This window comes from Clavelina lepadiformis, chromosome 2 (assembly GCF_947623445.1).
Source record: "Clavelina lepadiformis chromosome 2, kaClaLepa1.1, whole genome shotgun sequence".
In the NCBI taxonomy this organism is placed as follows: Eukaryota; Metazoa; Chordata; class Ascidiacea; order Aplousobranchia; family Clavelinidae; genus Clavelina; species Clavelina lepadiformis.
This window is the reverse complement of record NC_135241.1, coordinates 20145559-20165317: the sequence shown is the minus strand read 5'-3', so window position 1 is coordinate 20165317 and position 19759 is coordinate 20145559. Positions and strand designations below refer to the sequence as shown.

The 19759-nt window shown below is 36.8% G+C and overlaps 1 protein-coding gene across 9 annotated transcripts in view; it reads left to right on the top strand.

Annotated features, from left to right (window-relative positions):
• Positions 1-785: 785 nt before the first annotated feature.
• LOC143445096 (rho guanine nucleotide exchange factor 11-like) overlaps positions 786-19759 on the top strand; it is a 34535-nt gene continuing 15561 nt past the window's right edge. For 4 of the 9 annotated variants that reach the window (XM_076943954.1, XM_076943952.1, XM_076943948.1 and 1 more), the window contains exons 1-11: positions 786-917; positions 1427-1468; positions 1726-1814; positions 2390-2497; positions 3133-3182; positions 4020-4077; positions 4333-4457; positions 5472-5543; positions 5742-5843; positions 6667-6760; positions 8127-8221. In XM_076943954.1, the coding sequence (XP_076800069.1) occupies positions 886-917; positions 1427-1468; positions 1726-1814; positions 2390-2497; positions 3133-3182; positions 4020-4077; positions 4333-4457; positions 5472-5543; positions 5742-5843; positions 6667-6760; positions 8127-8221 (867 nt within the window). In that variant the 5' untranslated portion in view covers positions 786-885. Of the gene's footprint in view, positions 918-1426; positions 1469-1725; positions 1815-2389; positions 2498-3132; positions 3183-4019; positions 4078-4332; positions 4458-5471; positions 5544-5741; positions 5844-6666; positions 6761-7221; positions 7688-8126; positions 8222-17012; positions 17906-19759 lie in introns of those variants that run through there. The other 5 variants (XM_076943949.1, XM_076943950.1, XM_076943956.1 and 2 more) reach the window with 5 other exon arrangements.

The window sequence follows — 19759 nt, the reverse complement described above, 5'->3', positions numbered from 1 at the left end:
AATACATTGTTTAAAAGTAAACTTTTCTATTAAAGAAAACTTAGCTATATGTGTAGTATCAGTTTTTCTTGCGTTAAAAAAAATATTGGCCTGAGCGAAATTTAGATAGTGAGGATACAGCATGGTATCCACTGACGTCAACTACTAGGCCAATGGGTTTTTACAAAATATCATATATTTGTACAATATTAGTTAGCATTTAATATTAAACTAAATGTGATCAAGCACTAATGTCTCAAACCGCAATTTTTACTTACTAGGTATTTTCCTGTCTATATCTAGCGTATATATGATTGGTGCTGGAGATTTACGTTTATGTATATACTTCATTTTTTGGTTGCACTTAACAAAATACGATTATGTCATTTCAACAACATATAAAGAAAGCCATCTGGCATATGTATGTAAAGCCTTATATGCACATAGCCTATAGAGCGTGTGTTTACACGGTTTAAATGCGAATTCTTTCTATTTTTTTTTATTCTTTCTTTGAGAAAATGGAAGCAATCAATCAAGGAAGCAATTGAAACATTTTTCATCCTGAATTAGAGTAATTACACTGAGATGCTGTACTTACATAAATATGTAAATTGGAAATTATGTACACAGAATATTCAAATTAAATACCATGATTTTAATTTGTTACTAATTTATTACAGCTTGTAAAAACTTTGTCATTGTGTGCTGATAACTTGAAATATCATCATTCTGTTTGCTTACTGTGTATAGTCCATACAACAGTGAAAGTAATAATGGTTGCCACATTTTATTGTTTTGTGTTTAAACAGTGATAAGTTTTATAGTAATATAATTATAATGTATATATGGAAAAGTCGTGCGCTACATTATCGTTAGCAAATAAAGAGAAATATATTGCTCCTAACAATGGAAACTTCAGCAAGGTCATTAGCAGAAAGGTAAGATTTTTTAAAATAATCGCTTGATTATAGCGTCATATCAAATAAATATACTGTTTTCACATGATGTCAGAGCTGTTGCTTGCATTTCACGTTGCATGGATATATACATGTTGAATCATTTAGTTACAAAAAGTTACCCAATAGCCTATGTTTTAAATGTGCTGGCCATGTGCAGTGAAACTGTTAAAAATATAAATTTTAAATTAAATCAGTATCAAGTTTGAATGATTATATTGCGCACAGATCTTTTAGTTGAAATTGTCAACAGAAAGTAAAGGTTCTTTTGGCACCACAAGGGTTGTCATATTTTAAATTACATTTTTATTTTAAAAAAAAGTCAGATAAACCTATTGTCCTTGATCGAATATGTCTTACTGTTATTTTTGCAATCACTTGGTGGTAGTAGTCAATTTGGTTTATTATTGCGTTTTGTTTTTGATTGCTATCTCTCTTTGATACTTTCATTTTACTTTTCCATTAATTTTGTGTCTCAAATACATTTTAAGATTGGGCTCAAAGCGAGCTGGCGGGGGACATCGTGAACATAGGTAGGTGGAAGGCCCAAAAGTTTTTCTTTTATATAAAGTTTAACTTTTGAGTAATGAGTGACTTAAAATTAAAGTCTTAAAATTGAACGAAATCATTTCTTTGTAATAGGCTTTAGTTATTCTTTGCTTATTCCATTTTACATACGTACTGGTAACCATATGTCATGAAGTACTTTTTTGCCACTTGTTATTTTCTTGCACAACTTATGTCAAGTGCTAAAATCTGTATATTTATACACTATCTTGCAACTACACAGTAGATTGAGCAAAGCAAGCATTGGCCAACCTATGAATGTTGAAAGAAATGGAAAGACTTCCGAAATGAAAGAGGGTACTGAATTACCAGGTGTGATATTTTGCACAATTAAACAATTCTGTAATCATAATCTTTTGTAACACTTCAAATAGCAAAACATGTTGTTGTGTTCGCATTGCCTTAACATAATTAGGCAAAGCATCCATTTCATGAAACTGATTTTGCATAGTACGATTTATATGTAGATATATCATAGTTAGAATCTTCACTGGTTTGTATTTTTTGTCATTGTTCTCGAATTATGCGTTTAAACATTTCCTTCTGTTAAACGTTTTTATTTGTCTTCCTCATAAGAAAAAGGTCAACCTTTTCATGGTACTACATTAGTATAGTATGTATACGGTTGCATGATTGTTTGTCAGACGTTGTTTATGGGTAATAGGTTTTATACTCTATGACTCTGTAAAATAGTCAAGTGATGCTGTATGGTGCAATTATTGTGTGTAGGGTTTACTTTGGATGAACCCATTGTATTATCATTGTTTAGATAGGCATAGACACCTATCTTAGCACTCTGTTTTAATCCAGTTGCACAAACTAACTTATTAGCAGTTGCACATTACAATTACACCGACATCAGCAAAATATTGTGTCATTATTTCTAGGTGGACCGAGTATGGTCCAGAAATGTGTACTAGTACAAAAGGACGAGAAAGGTTATGGACTTACAGTCAGCGGGGATAATCCTGTCTTTGTTCAGTCTGTGAAAGAAGGTAGTCATGTCTACCTTCTTACATACCTTGTCTGACACTTATGCTCTTGCTAATATGTCTGATATTGCTAATATGTTCTGAGTTGTAGAAACCTGTTAAATGGTGTATAATAGACTTACAACATTAGCAAATCAGTGTGTTTTTATATCATATTTTGTTTAGGTAATAAATTCTTACTGGTACCTGTTGTATTGTTTTTTGTAAAAGTGTCCTGGTATGTAAAGTCTAACAAACAGGAAATTGAACTTATAAACCTATAATTTACAAATTGTATTAAGCCAATTCTTTTATGTTAAATTTTATTAACATCTTTTAGTTGCCAGACAATCAGACAGTACTATCAAGATTGTGGTTTTTCTTGACTTTTACATTTAAGTTATTTATGATTTGTTTGGTTTTCATGCTGCCATGGTCATTATCACTATACTGCTTTGCTTAATGCCATAGACTTTTAGTTACTGTCTGAAGTGCTTCTAATATATCAAAACAACAAAAGGTTATATCATGTTACATGATTTTCCATAAGAACATGGTTCTTACTCTTTGTACCATCAATTAAATTGTAATATGCTGTGACTGATGTACAATAGTTTGAAAATTATATTTTTACCCATTTTATGACAATGTTTCTCTAGATGGGGCTGCTGCAAGGGCTGGGGTGCTGCAAGGAGACAGGATAATAAAAGTAAGCAATATCTACCAAGTAGAAAGTTTTATTGGATTTTGCCAACACTTGTAAATTCTTCCAGCTGTATGTAGTTAAGCTTGTGTGATTTACATGGCATATTTATTTAATTTCTTCCATTGGATGTATATTTGTTATTGGTTTTGAGCATTTGTAGTGGACTAATTGTGTTTTTTTGTGTATATACATCTCATGCAATAGATAGTGTACATTAAATATGTGTCTCATAACAAGAGAGTGAAACATGGCAAATAAATGTATCTGAAAATGAAGCTAAAATTACTTATTTTCTCAATGGTATGAAAGTGTCTTATTTTAATTTAAATTTCTATGCCATTTACTCATCTCATGTCTTGCACAAAATTGAAACAAAGCAAAGTTCAAAGATAGTGTTAAATATAACGAACGCATAAATGCCAGCTTATCTGTACACATTTAATGATCATGTTCCTTCACGCAATATACAAACAGTTCTAATGCATATTCAAATTGCCATAAATCTTCTACTCAATGTAAGGTTGCCTTGTCCATTTTTGGTACCTCGCTTTGTTGATTTGCCAATATTTACTTATGACAAGGACTAGTCGTAATGAATGTGTACCTTCACTATGTTCCAGCTGTCTTATTTAAACTACATTTTTACCTGTTTCAGAATTCTATCGTACAATACCATGTCACAGTCCACAAATTAATTTTATTAAATGGAATATATATCATATTGCATGCTTGATATAAATGTGTGTTGCCGATTTGCTCACTTTCACACAATTTTTAATTGCAGTTTACTACACATTTTGCTTTTTTCTAAAAGTAACATTTGGGCTTGTTTGCTTAAAGGTAAATGGTCAAAAAGTGACAGATCTGAATCATGTTGAAGTTGTCAAACTGATCAAAGGTATTGCTTTGTTTGCCATTGTCATCGTGAAAGCGGCCATTGAATACATATTTACTGGTCACTTTCACTCATTCATATGTTGTTGGGTTGTAAACCTTGTAACTTGTACTTTTGTAATATTAGTACATGCTATGATAGTATTCTGTTTTCTACTGGGGAACAATGTCTGTTTCAAATTGGTAGGCCATGACCTAATATCATTGTTCATGTGATATTAATTAATCTTACTTTAAAAATGATCAATTTGTTTAATAGGTGAAAATTATGTTGCTCTCACACTCTTTGGACTTTCTCCTTCTGCTGCTCCAGTTAGTGGAGCATCCGGTTTTCCAGTCCAGGCTACCAAGTCCGACTACATCACTGGCCCATCTGCCAGCAAGGTTAGAAAGAAGTGCTGGATGTTATTGTGGTTAAAATGTTTGCTGCAGTGCTGAGCAACATACAATTAGGCAACAGTCAACACTATGAAACTAATACCAGTTTTTGTTCACCAACTATTGAAAAAATATGAAAGAAAAACATTTCTGAAGAACCAACTTTTCATATAAGATGATTTTTGCCAGTGATGCATAAATATGATAAAATTTGTTTGGTTGAAGCCTAAAAAGAAAAACTGGAAAGTGTCACTCTATGTAATTTTTTCATAATGGCTAGAAGCTGTAGGTTCATGTTCTGCAAAGCAGTGTCACTGTAGGTAAGCGAAGATCACTACAGTGAGTGAGTGACTAACCTTCTATGTAGTAACGGATGGAAAATTCTACAAGGCACATAAATTTGCATGCATTGAAATGACTGAGCAAGTTATATCGTGATTATCAATAAAACTTGGGTGAAATTATTTTTTGTGTTTAAACCAGGGCATGCTATGGAATGGAATAGAATAGAAATTTTCCATATCCTGCAAAATTTTCCATTCTATACTTAAAATGTATTCCCTTTCATCACAAAAATCTTCCACTCGATATTCCATACCTTGTACGATATTAAAACCTTTGAAAATGTAAGAAACAACACTATTACAAATTTAAAAGTTTGTTGTGAATACACTTCATTTTCAAATATGTGGTGAACGCACCTGGTTGTGTGAATGAGCGTGTGTGTATACTGTTTTGGGAATGCATGAACTTACTTCAATTGTGCAAATGTGCATTCAAGTTTAGTATGGACGGTGTGGAAGATTCATTCCATTCCAATAAATAAAATCTTGCATTCCACTCCTTACTTTAAAAATTCTTTACATTTAAAATTCTTTACAATACATTTAAAACTTTATTTCACACTGAATTTAACGTTTCATTCCATCCCATTTCATTCCATTGCATGCCCTGGTTTAAACCTGTTGATGTCAGTTTTGATGAACAAAATTAATTTTTTTACACAAAAACCGTTCACAGCAGGATGCGTTTTACAATGAAAAAGTGGAGACTATTAAGAAAATGTTGGAGCAAGAATCCGCAGAAGTTGAGGTAAGCGAATCTGAGTTGCTCATTTCTGGTGTATATGTTATCATAACTACACACAGCATTTTTAAATGGCCGGTTTATTGGACTCCCCGTTCATACAACCTTGTCTTGAGTTAATAAAAGATTTGTTACAAAAGAGAAATTCCTTCAATAGTGTGAAATTTGCCCCTACTGTAAATTCTCTTTCAATTTAACCTGCAGAGAATTAAAGAGGAATATGCGAGAAATCCAGAACAAAAGATATTGATTCAACTTGGAACTGCTCAGAAGTTGAAACAAGATCTTGAGAAGCAACTTTGGAAAGTAAGGTTTCTTCTTTTTCAATATTAAACACTCAGGTAAACTTTTACTCTGCCCTGCAGTCTCGAGATGTCTCCCACCAGCAATTGGACATATTAAAAGCTGAGCCATGTTCTTGCCTTTGGATTAATACTTCAATGTTTTTCTAAAGTGCTATAACAAATCTGTAAAGATCTGGCCTAATTTTCATTGTAGAATATAACAGCGTTGCATTGCATACAAATAAAGCAAAGCAAACATTAAGCAAAATAGATGATTTTATTTGAAATAATTCAAGAACTATAAGATTTTAAGCTAGTCCAGCATTCCATGTTTTTTCTGTGATAAATAACATTGGTTAAAGGAAATTTTATTGCTAAATCTAAGATATGCATAATTCTAACAAGATTTTAGAGCTTCAAATTTCTTCGAAGACATGCTGTCTTGAATGTTGCACAATAATCACTTGCAGCAACCCTCAAAATGTCAAATATCAATATTATTAGTCATCAGCCTTAGTGGGGCCTTCAGCTGAATTGAGGAGAAATAGCAAGTGTCTTTCCATATCATGCCACCTTGTGTGCATACTTCAGTTGTTTGTCAGCTTCCACATGGTGTCCATCATGAGCCATTAAAATTCATGGTTTCTTTCTCGTAATGGTATTAATTTGGTGGACCACTAAACACCGATGCCAATGTCCAAGTTTATTATGCTAAAATGATTTAGTGTTTTATGCAACCATTCAACACTGATCTCTGTATGTATGTAAAAATCTGATTTTCTGTTTTATTTTTGTTTAGTGTATTAATTTAACAGAAATATATCAAATGCTGATATTATTTACAGGCGGAAAGCATGCAGGAAAAACAGCAACTCGCAACACTGCAACCTCAAGTTTCAACAAATCCCTTCGAATCAACAGATGTCGACGATCAAATAGGTATTGAATTTCACTTTGTAAATGTTCATTGTGTTTGCCAGAGCAAAGTTATTTGTTGCTGAGAAAGTCCATTTGTGAAAGTTAATATTTACTGGAGTGTAAACCCGGGATAGGGAATAAAAAACATAAAACTCCTTAATGAATATTCTGAGTAAATATTTGCAAATGAACTGATAACGATTTTGTGGATTTAATAAACGTACCAGTACCAGAAAATGTAAAAGTGTTATTGGTCATATCATATTGTTAAAGGTTACTGTAGATATGATAGTATTGCTTTGTCATGTAAGTAGGTTAGTACTGTTATGAAAGATTACTAGATATGTTACCGATAGTGTTATGGGTAAAATCAGCTAATCAGCACCTTTGTGAAATCTAATATCTAACTTAGTGTGAATGATATTTAGTGATTTTGCAGTGTCATTCATTTAATAACAGGTGGTTGAGTTTAAGAATTCAAGTGAGTATACGCGCGTGCAGGTTTTACAAAGTTTGCATTGATAGCAGGAAAAGCAGCATTGTTGCACATATGTCAAATGACAAAGCTACCAGGTGTGTAAATCATGTACAGTGTAATCCCCACCAATAACCCCCTTGTTCTTTCGCTAATTATCTGTTCAATGTCCTCTGACGTAGTACTTTGAATATCCTGTTCAATTCACGACAGCATTGGGGAAAGTAAGAAAGAGGAAGCTATAGGAATGCACAGGCTTGGCCAATGTTTCCTGCCTATTGCGCTGCGTTGCTTGAGGTCGTGAGGCTAACAACATCATTCAGCTTTTTACTGCCTACCGGGCTTAAGTAATCAGTTTGTCATGGGAACAGGTTGCAGCATACATACAAAACTTGTTTATGTGAAAAGATTTAGATGTTATGTTTAGTAGAGTAATTTGTACTGGATTATGGAAGTGTTTCAGTGAAATCAAGGTAGGTGATCGGATTATTGTACAAGTTGTAGGTCTGTTCAGTTAGTTCTCATGTTTACTTGCTTTAAAAACAAATATAAATGTTACATATGTTATTTAATACTACTATGTACACCTTATGTTCATGAATTACTTTTAGTAAGTAGCTTGAATCAAATTTAGTAGAAAATCTAGGCTATAGAGTGTGTTTTTTGTTGTTTCAATATTACATGTCCTTGCAAGAAACATGTATTTTATTTGACAAAACTAAGCCTTTCAGCTTTCTTAGTAATAATTTAAACCTTAATCAGTTTTCCCAAATATATGTCTTATTTTTATGATAATCATTTAATCGAAAATGATTCCCTTTCAAAACTAGTTTATCTTCTTAGATTGTAATCCTTGCTTAAAACTAGAAAGTGTATTGTTTATCACGACGATTATGTATTGATGTTAAACAGGTGACGAACCAGTTGAAGAACAAGCTCCACTGATTGATATGGGTGATTCGAGTGATACAACTTCTACAAGCCAATCTTTGGATGAGATTTCCAATGTAAGTTTAATTCCGTATGTAAGAAAGTCATTTCCACTGTAACCCGACTCAGTGCAGCATTTGCACAATCAGACATGTTCAACATCGTCCAATCATTGGTACCGAGTGTTTGATTTAGAGCAGGGTGGTCCAAACCCTGGCACGCGGGCCGCATGCGGCCCGCGTGAAGCTTTTGTGCGGCCCGCGAACACTTTGTGGATGCCGGAATTATCAGTGCTAAATCCAAGGTTTAAAAATACACCTACGCTTTATAAATACATTACATTCGCCACAACCCTAAATAAGTCGTGCATAATCGGGTCAATAGGTAACTATGAGGGAACAATGTCGGTTTGTGACGACACAAACGTGCGTTGATATTTTGCTTTTGTTGCTAGCGCAGAGTACACTCTCGAATTTGGTTGTAAATTAGCTGCAACTCGTTTATTTAGTCAAGGGGAAAAGTTTACTAAAAGCATGAGTGTCAAAAGAAAAGTGTCAGAGGAAAACAGAGAGTTCAATTCTACTTGGGAGGAAAGGTATTTTTTTGCCAATAGCAATGGTAAACCACAGTGTCTGGTTTGCTTGCAAGTTATTTCAGTGCCTAAAGAGTTTAATTTAAAGCGACATTACAGCACCATGCATGAGAAAAAATATGGCCAATACCATGGAACTTCTAGGGAAGCAATTTTGAAAGAGTTAAAGGGCAATTATTCCAAGCAAAAAAAAATGATTATTGGTTTTTCCAAACCCGATTCAACTGCAGACCTTAAAGCTTCATACGAAGTTGCTCTAACGCTCGCAAAACATGGAAAAGCTTTTCGAGACGGGGAGATTGTAAAAGAGTGTGCGATTAAGATGGCCCTTTCCTTTGGAGATAAAAAAATAGCCAAAAAATTTGAAAACGTTTCTTTATCTCATCAAACCGTTGCAAGAAGAGTGGCAGAATTGAGCGAAAACGTGACTGTGCAATTGAAAGACGTTGTTCAACAATGCAAGTACTTCTCTTTAGCCTTGGATGAAAGTACTGACATCAGTGACGTTTCCCAGCTTTTGGTTTTCATTCGCACTATTGATAAAAACTTTACTGTATTTGAAGAACTACTCAAGATATCTCCACTTCGTGGAACTACAAAAGGTATCGACATATATAACAGCCTTGCGTCTGTCGTTGATGCTTATGGAGGATTTGAGAAGTGTGCATGTGTTGTAACAGATGGTGCCAGGGCAATGACAGGACGAAAGAGAGGACTAGTTGGCATTCTAAAAGATCATGGAGTGAACTGCCCAACATTGCATTGTATCATTCACCAAGAAGCACTATGTGCCAAAGTTTTGCAGATGAGTGATGTTATGCTTAGTGTGACGAATATAGTCAACATCATCAAAGGGGGAAACAGAGCCCAGAGACATAGAAAATTCATCCAGTTCTTAAAAGATGTGGGTGCAGAATATGAAGATGTTCCACTATTCTCAAAAATTCGATGGTTAAGTGCAGGCAAAACATTGAAACATTTCTTTTCTTTGCGAAAAGAAATACTAAATTTTCTCCAGAATGAGATAGAAGGGACGACCGAGACATACCAGATTCAGTTGAGTGATGACAAGTTCATTGGTTCGTTGGCGTTCTTGACAGACATTAGTAATCACTTCAATATCCTAAACATGAAACTGCAAGGTAAGAAACAAAATATTTCTCAATTGGTTGGACACATTGAAGGTTTTCGCAAGAAACTTGTGCTATTTAAGGCTTCTTTGCAAAGGAATGATGCTACCCACTTTCCTGCATGCAGTGAAGTACTTGGTGAAAGAAAAAGTATCGATTTTTCTGCATTTTCTAACAAAATTGGTGACATCATCGATGAGTTTAACGACAGATTCGCTGACTTTGATTTGCTGAAAGCACAAATGGAGCTTTTCAACAATCCAATGGAAATAGTTATAGAATCCCAACCATCTTACGTTCAGCAAGAACTATGTGAATTGCAGTCAGACCCTTTTCTTCTTTCACGTAAGAATGAGCGTTACGACGCCTTTTGGAGGCTTTTAAGCAACGAACAGTTTCCACGATTAAACGACTTCGCACTGAAGATATGCTCCATGTTTGGTAGCACATACATATGTGAAAGCACTTTCTCCATTATGAAGCGATTAAAAAGCGACACACGGAACAGAATGGCTGATGAAACCCTGGATGCCTGCTTACGTCTGTCGACCACTGAATTTAAAGCAGAGATCGACACCATATGCAAAAGCAAAAACGCAGAGTCGCAAGCAGAGATTAAAAAGTGAGTTAGGCGTGCAGCAAAACATTAGGTCGATCAGAACAGCAAACTCAGTCCTTTCCTTTCATTCATTTCATTTCATTCATACAACTGTATTTTGTAAGCGACAAGATTTGTTAATGTTCATAGCCTGCGAACAGTAGTTAACAACGTTTCTACTTTCAGCAACGCGTTATCATTTCTCACTATGCGGCCCGTGAAGTTTTTCTCAGACCCTAATGTGGCCCTTCATGTTCGCAGTCTTGGACCACCCTGATTTAGAGTATTCATCGCACATTCGTGCTAATTGCTGAGTTTTTGCATGTTGGTTGTCCAATTCAGTTGGTATACTATTTCATGGATAGATCTAAACTGGAAATTTATGGTTGGCTGCTAGTGTGTTTTGTAACACTCAGCGAGTGGTGTACATGCAGCTATGCATATATGAAAGTCATAATTAGGACAACCAACTTTTTGACCTTGAGTTATGTAACTTTTGACTTTATTTTGTCCTAAAAGTTTTCTACATTAACTGGAAGGTGAGTTACTGATTCGACCAAGCGTTGACTATTTAAAGGCTAGTTAAAAGAAATATCTTTATTGAATGATATCTAAGTCATAGTTAAACATCAAAATAACAAGCAAGCTGTTACCAAATGTTATTTGAAAGCTATTGGTACATTTTAGTATGTCATAGATGAACTCAAACTGAAGTCCATGTCGCAGTTGAATAGTCAAAAGGTTTACATTGGCAATAAGTGTGATAGCTACAATAAAAAATTTAAGTAAATGGCTCAGCACAATTTCAATTTAATGTGTCAATTTTATTCCTTTTTATTGCTCAAGTCAAAAAAAGTTTGTTGACTTCAGCCACAACCCAAGATATGACAGCAGTATTAATGCTGTGTACAACTTCATGTTTACAATTTACAAAGTAGCCTCTATCATTTTTGCCAATTTTTTAATGCTCACGTTATTTCCAGTTAAAAATTTTTAGTAATGATGTACACATGTAATATATATAGCAAAATGAAAACAAGATATCAATTGACACTCTGAAGGTTAACTTTATTTTTGATTTTTCTACATGAGCTTTCGCAAACATAAGCTTGCGCTTCAGGTGTACTACGAAAAATTAGTATGTAATATGTACGTAAGTAATGAATAACCAGTCACTCACGCTCTACAGAGTCTACACAGTGTTGATGCTGAAATGCTGACAGGGAGGCAATCACACAGAACAGACACAAAAGTACAGCCGCTCACAGTACACAAATATTGCAAAAACATGGGCATATTGTTTTAATGTTTTCAAAACACACATCTGAGCAACATCATTGAAAAAGCAAAGACGGCCTCAACTTGAAGGTTATAAAATTTCATCACTGAGCTAATTATTTTTTCGAGGAACATTGATGCGTTTGATTGCAAAGTTAAGTAACGTAATGCATGAAACCTGCGTTAGCTTTCTGGAATGAGGAATTGGATATTTTAGTTGTGCAGTTAGGAGTTTGATTTGTTAGATGAAAAACACCCAAAGTCACGGTGAAAACGGCTTTGCATTCGTTGCATATGGTAAACACTACATGGAAGACAGAATTCTTGTATTACCTTTCACAGCATGTACGCAACAAAGATGAAAGTTATCAGCCAAACTATCTGGTTCCTGTTTTTTGCCTTCCAGTCACACAACAGGGCTGTGTAGTGTCCTTAACGAACATATTTTGAGCTCATTGTGGTTTGTTTTCTTCTTCATTTGGAACACTGTACTGTTTGGCATTCCAGCAGATAAATTCATGAACACCATTAAACCACCGAGGGTTTTGTGGGCCACCCTGAACAGTGTGGGAAAGGCACAACTGTAGAAGTTATGCATTAGGTTGTTTATGGCCTCAGAGGCGTATTTGCGGCGGTTTTATATCTTGTGGCTTTTTGAAAATTGCTGGAAACGTCAGTCTTTCACAATGCGGTTGTGCAAGCCATCCACTTCGTTTCATCTTGCTGGTGTTGGCTTACAGTCAAGTGCAGCTTTTGCATGGTTGGAAATAGCAACCTGAATGCACATATTTGAAGATGAGGAAAGAGCAGCAGCGCAGATTTAGATCAGCTTGTGTAGTTAGGCAGCGAGAGAAAAAGGTAAACGCCATGTCCTTGAATGCTAGTTAATACGGTACAATTATGACGCCGGCGTTTACGCTTCAGCGTGATATTTTTGGTTGCACCTTCGTTATAACTAGCTGCTGTGTAGCTTGTTACCTTATAAGCAGCAGTAGCAGTGTGAGTTGCATTATAAAGCGTCTCTTTTCACCAACTTGAAGAAAAACTGACGTGAATTCTATTTTATTCACATCCGGCATTTTCTGACCATCAATCACGTATTGCCACATGTCTTGTGCGATTGTTCGCCACTCTGTCTAGCTGGGTGTTGTTATGCAAGCCAATTTCTGCAACAGTCATGTGGCTATATTAACTGCTAAGCCATTTCAATAGGTCCTTCATTTCTCTTTGTTAGGGTTGTCTATACAGGTTAATCTACCGCAGGTATTCGGTACCTACTGTGAGCGCTGTAGGTGGTTTATCTCAAAAGTTGGATAAAAGTTCATAGAAGAATAGTCCACTGCATTTTGATAGACCCCCTCGAAAGTGGTCATGTCACAAGCCACTTGACGTTGTTGAGGTGATCGTTTTTAGACTACGAAAAATAAAAGAAGAGATAACCAACCTGTGAAATCCATGTGTGCTGTCAGGTTGTTTGCTTTTGTCCAGTGACAAATTGTGTTGGTAACTTAGTTATTGCTCCGCGTTTTGATCACTCGTGGGCGAATGACAAACACCGAAGGTAATATATAGTTCAGGCTCAGTTTTCTTAAGTACGTTCAACCCAGATTTATGGCTGCTGTCGCATATTTGAACAGCATATGACTAATAATAATTAACGCTGTCAACTTTCATCTGTGCGCCTGTTCATTGCGCATATTCAGTAGAAAATGAATGCAGCCTGGGACGGGCGTTATGGACCGGTACTTGCAGTTGTTGTCTCGATTATTTATATGTTACTTTCTTTATTTAATAATTAACAAAATTGCTCGCTTCGTGTCAAGTTAAAAACGGTCCTAACGCTGCTATTACATATTGTGTCCAGGAGTATAGATTCCGCCTTCAGGCCAACCTAGAGGCACATGAAGTAGTAAAATATAACGAGCTTTAAGTCATCGGAAATATCGTGAAGCACTCATTTGAGCCGCTTGACAAATCGTAGAAAGCGGTTAGTTTTATTTAAGTAAAATGGTTTCAAATGCAGCGAAAGTATCAAGCTTCGTATGGTCAGTGTGATGTCTATCGTTGTAAAGCAGTTGACGGTTGACAACAACGTCGGAGTCAGCTACCACTTAATGTGGGGGACTGCGCTAAAACAAGTTAACCTTAAATCAAAAAGAATTGATAAAGGTAGAAGCTAAGCTGCAGATCACAGAGTTCAGTTTTGACTGTTGGCAATAGCCCAATCCTGTACCGGTTTTTGCTGTAACTACACGAAACCTTCAGCAGTACGTGTATTGTCACCTATGCTGTGATCTTCCCATGCCGACAATAAACGTCACTTACAAGTAATCACCGTTTTTTTCCCAGTTCTGACTTCATAACCTCCGAAACTTTCGTCATAATTAGTTTTTTGGCAATAATTGCTTAACTACTGTACTAGGTCTATATTATGGAAAAGTTATTTTTCTGGTGTCCTACTTCTTTGATTTAAGGTCAGCTTGTCCTTGCACTGACTCCTCACTTTAAGCGTAAAATATTGGTGTTTGTTTACGGATTTTTGTATTGCCCGGATCATTTCGATCTGTTGACATTGGTGACAATGCTATACTATAAAAACTTGAAGTGTAGGGCAAGTGCAAAGAGTAGTTGACCTTAAATAAAAAAGGAGTTGCCAGTAAGCATATGGGATCAATAATATGAATTGGTTAAGCAGTTATTGCCAAAAATGTATCGCAAATTTGCCGGTAATTATGACACAGGTGACGGCGTTGATTTTGTCACAAGGTAAAATCAGTTTGCTTGTTGGCAGACATTGAATCAAGTATGGTATTGTGGTAGGCCAGCTAACGCGTTTTGGAAAAAATACGACTTTGCTGGTGGGCGTTTAGTTGCAATTTGCAGTTGATGTGTATTTCATCATAGAAATGTCACAAGTGACTGTAAATATGCTAATGAAACACTCTTGCTTTTACTGCAAATACCTTACGGGACGAGGCCAGACCTAGCGCCAGTGCCAAGGCCTGGCATGGTGAGCTGTAGCTTAGCATCTATCTTTTACCAGCATAAATACATGCCAACTATAAGCTAGGTTAGGCCTAATCATCGCAAGATATTTCTTTAATGCCCTTTTGTACGTCAAAGCTACACCTATTTCTTACACGACACGTTCTATTCATACTTGAAATATTAGCGCGGTGTACTGCAATATATATTTTAAAGTCATAATTGACTCCACGATTGTCGTAATTAGCGCTTTTTTGTGAATAACTGCTTAACCACCAAATATTATAGAAACATTCATCGTCCGTTATACATACAGATAATGAGATAACTCTAAGAACTTTGATTTAGGTCTGTCTGTTTTAGCACTTGGCTTCCGTTTAAAATTCTTATAATTGTCCCTTTCATCATCAAGCGGGACCTTAATTGTAATTTTTTTCACGTTGCGTTCTTAAAATGGCAACAAAAATTAAAAATATTAAATAAATATCGCAGGTAGCGTAAGTGACGTTGTTTCCATGCGAGCCGAAGTGCTTAAATTTATTGCCGTTTGTCGTGGAACCCCAATCATTACCCTAGTAGAGGGGTTAATATTTAACCGGTACTTCACGTGATCCACAACTCATTTTATCAAATCTTTTGACAGGTGCGGCGACAGTTAAGGCACGTTTTCGTGCGTTGAGAGCCAAGCTATATTGTGTCAGTGTTTTCTTTTCCACAAATGCCTTATCTTTGTTAACATCTCTACTACGACGTTTACAAAGTCGGCCTGAACGTGTAAGTTTATCAAGATCTGCACGTTAGTCAGCACTCTCACAGAACATACGAGTATGGCAAATGACAATTAACGCGTACACCCGAAAATCAAGGTTGCGCTAAAGACAAAAGACGAGTTAGACCTAAAGCCGAAGAAACAAAACAAGTGTCGCAGTAATAGTGCTCAGGCCGTTGTGAATTGAGTCGGGTTGGTATAGATTTGACCCCAATCCTGCAGTACATGTTTTAATTCTAGTTTAGTTGTGTTCGTTCCGTAGTTTTCAGCACAGACTTACAAATACTAGATGACGCGTTCAGCGAAATTGGCAAAATATTTCCAATGCTTGATAGAATTGCACATATCCATCGCTTAGTATTGTCTCCTATGTACAGGAAGCGTTAAACATATAAGCGAATGATTTCAACGTAATATGAGGATTACCAGTGTATGAGTGACGCAGCAGTCGCAGCGCTGTGCATATACAGTAGAGTGTATTTGTGCAGTGTACACAGACTACATTGTTCGAAATAGCTAGTTTGATTAGAAGAAAAGACATGCAGATGGTTAAGTTAAATATTGTTAGAAACTGTTAAATTAAGATTCTATGACTGTCGATAAACCGAAAGTTAACGTTTAGCCTTCGCTTAGCGTGCAAGTGGAATCGACGAAGCCTTAAAATTTTTCTACTTCGCCGGACCATGTCCTGCACTTGTTTCTGTTGCTATTACGCAACATCTAGGAAAAAAGACAAAATTCTTTGCTAGTTAGTTTCGAAACTACTTTCGTATGTTTTATGGTTGCATTTCTGCAAAATTTACCTTGAGTTAGTTCAGTTGAATTTTGACGCAATTGTACTGCTGTGTTTGATTGTAAATTTTACAGACCACAGAGTATATTTCCGCATTATCTGGTCGCTTTTGCAGCATATAATGAAAAGTCATGTGACGTAATAACGCAGTGAATGGCTCAAGTTGTCTAGATGTCGCAAAAGAGTAAACAAAGGAGACCAGGTTAAACTCTACATCCCCTGATTTGTTTAGTAGCTTGTTAATGATAAGTGATGATTCGCCCTGTGAAACCCTGCTGTCGCCCAACCAGGGCTGTAAAGGTTCTAATAAAAATAGCATAACAGTCAACAATGTGTTTTTGGTAACAGTAACCTACGCCTATTCGTTTTCTCGGTAATACAGTATTGTTTGGCGTTTGACGTAGTGAAACAGGTCCCGTTATTTCATATTTGGCGCTGTTTTTATCAGCAGCGGTTTTTGGTATATTACGTCATTGTACAATCATAGTATCATGTTCTGCACTGGAACATAAGCCAAATTCCACAAATAGTTCTTGTCGTTTTGTTGCTGTTATACGTTTTGTGACATTGTTTTTACAGATTACGTATTTTTGGAGGCAGTCGTCACGTGGTAAATGTGATAGGTTGCGGCGGTCGTCATTTCCATGGGAACCTTGTTTTAGATTTAAAAAAAAAAACGAAATGACCTTATTTAGAAAAAAAAACGCACAAGACGTCCATAATATGTTTCTATTTCAGAATGTTCTGGCAACTCGCGCTTAGAAAAATCCTAAAAAATTAAGGTGATGCAGTCTTTGCTTAATGGTAGAGGTAATATGTACGAAACTTTGGAGCCCCAGCTCTATGAAGAATCACACTCAGATGCGCCGCAAAAGAAACCGCCCATGTTACCCCATCGCCGTTTAGCACCTCCTGTGCCACGTTCAACTTCGTCTAATGACCCCACTACGTCACCCGCGCATTCCAGCCCGTCGGTAACCAGAAGATCGAAGAGCAACGACGATGTTAATCACGTCATGACTACGTCATTACCATCACCACGATTACGCCAGAAAACATTAAAAGGGAACACTTTCTTCTCCTTGCGGAAGAAGTTAAACAGGAGAAGTATGCCGCCTTTGGAGACCTCAGTACCGGAGTCAGACTCAACAGATGTCGTCGGTCAATCCAACTTCTTTGGAGCTTCTAATTCGCACTCACCCCGAGGTATGAGTATGGATTATACAAGCCAATCTACCCCCATCTCACCCACCCAAGCCTGGTTGGCTGAAGACCCTCCACCTTTTCCTCTCCCTACTTCTGTAAGTCGCTTTGAAACATCACCAGTGACGTCATCGCCTGCTGAGGTCACCGGTTTAAACATCACCAACGTGCGAAGGGTCTCGAGCTTTCCTCAAACCGAAGCCCCAACGGCTGGAATGTACCCCCTCAATCGGTCCCCGGCAGCTTTGGATAGTTCAACTGGATCAACAACGTCACCGTGCAGTTCGACTGATGACGTAACAGTTTCGTCATCAGCTGCGGTGTCAGACTCCCCAATTCAGTCGAGCACACCTGCGTTGCCGCGGAAGAAGCCAGGTCTTACTAGACAGCGGTCAGCAGCAATCCGGCTCAAGGTATGCCACTCGTTTACATGTCGAAATTGAAACTACTTAATAGAATGAGAAATACGGAAGCATTGTTCAAATCTTCCCCGTTCATCTCTTGCCAAATACTCGATCAATTCAGTTTCCTCCCGGTGTTTTTCCCACGTTTTGTGCGGCACCCGCTTGCTTCCCAGGCCGTATCTGCTTTTTGCTCCTAAATGAAATTGGGCCATTGTCTCGAGTGCACTTGCAGCGCTGCGGCCATCGTTTGTCACGTGATTTTTACTCCAAATAGGCTTTGCATCTCTTGCGTCAGCATTAAACAATTATTTTCGCCACACATTACGTAAATATGATTATGTATAGGTCGGTATATATACGATTGACACAGGTTAGGTTTCATTTTAATACCAGTGTCACACTAGCATGCATGTCGAATGGTTAGTTTTACATCTATTTCAATAACGTCACCGAATATTCCCGCTAAACGGAATGCAGCCGTATTCGTGTTATGCATATGCGTTGTATATTGCATTAACAATTGCACTCCGTTTCCAAGTATCACCAGTTCGTGTTTCGTATCACCACACAATTCTTGCTAAAACTCTCAAAGTGTCGCTCGCGTGTTGGCCATAAACGTTGTAAGGAAGGGGTGCATTTTATTTCTTCGGCCGATAATCGCCCCTTCTTTGTTGTAATTCATAATAACTGAAGTGCTTTCCCCATTTAAATACCAGGGTCTTTTATGTTTGTACTAATGTAACTTTCATCATTCACAAGCGACAGTGAAACGCCTTTTAACGGTAATATATTGTTATTATAGCAAAAGGTTTATTTATAAATAGTGTCGCTGTCCAAATACAGGAAGCACTTGTACAAAACGTTTATGATTGAAGAGTTTGGCAGACGTGAATTTACTCACCCAAAGCTTGGCAAGCTTTTGTGTGCCCCAAAGTACTAACCTCGGTGTCCATTGTTCACTAGCATGATGCTGGCCAAGCAGTCAGGTCCCTCTGTGCTCAGTGGTCGGTACAATGCCAGCTTGTAATTTGTATGACAACCAATGTGAGAATTGTTCAAGTTTACTTTGTTGAATTGAGGTCAGTCATTCATTCGCCTGTGGTTAAATTCCCCCCCATTACCTCACGACTCACGCGACGACCCAGAATGGTTTGAGTCTCTAAAACTTTTACTAAGTATTTCCAAGCATGCTTATTCTAAATTTTATGTTATGCTATTTGTCAACGGCCCAGATGGTAAGCCAGAACGTGAAAAGTTGATTTTGATCGTTAATTGACGCCAAACGACAATACTGTTAAAGTGTTGAATTCAAGAGTTTTGTTTCGTATTTATCGTGATAAGAACGAAGCGGCATGTGAGATTGATTATTATTATCAGGTGTTTCCTTGTAGAACTAAGCGTTGCGTAGCGCTAACATTTAGGAGCTCTTTCTTGATTTTCAACTCACGGACAATGATGATAATCATTGCGGGATAATACAGGCAATAATTGTGGGTACAAATGTTGAAAACAGCTTGATGTAGTCACTGAAAAGTCCCGGCATCGAGAAAGAAATGAGAGTAGAAAGTGCTGCGTCAAAAGGGTAGCAGCAGCGCCAACAGTGATTTGTTTCACCAAAGGTCCAAAGTGAAATATTCCATCCGAGATTATATTACGTCATCTGTTCCACGTTGCTTCCCTTGAAATTGGTTTCGTTTCAACGTTTGTGTTCCTAACCTCATACCTCCAGAAAAGAAATTGCAAGTAAAAGTGCTATTTTAGGCTGCAATACGAATGTTGAGTTTGAGTATATTAACATGGCTGAAAATGTCCCCAAATGTCCCCATGCGTAATATGCAAGTCACTGACTAGCCATTCACCAGT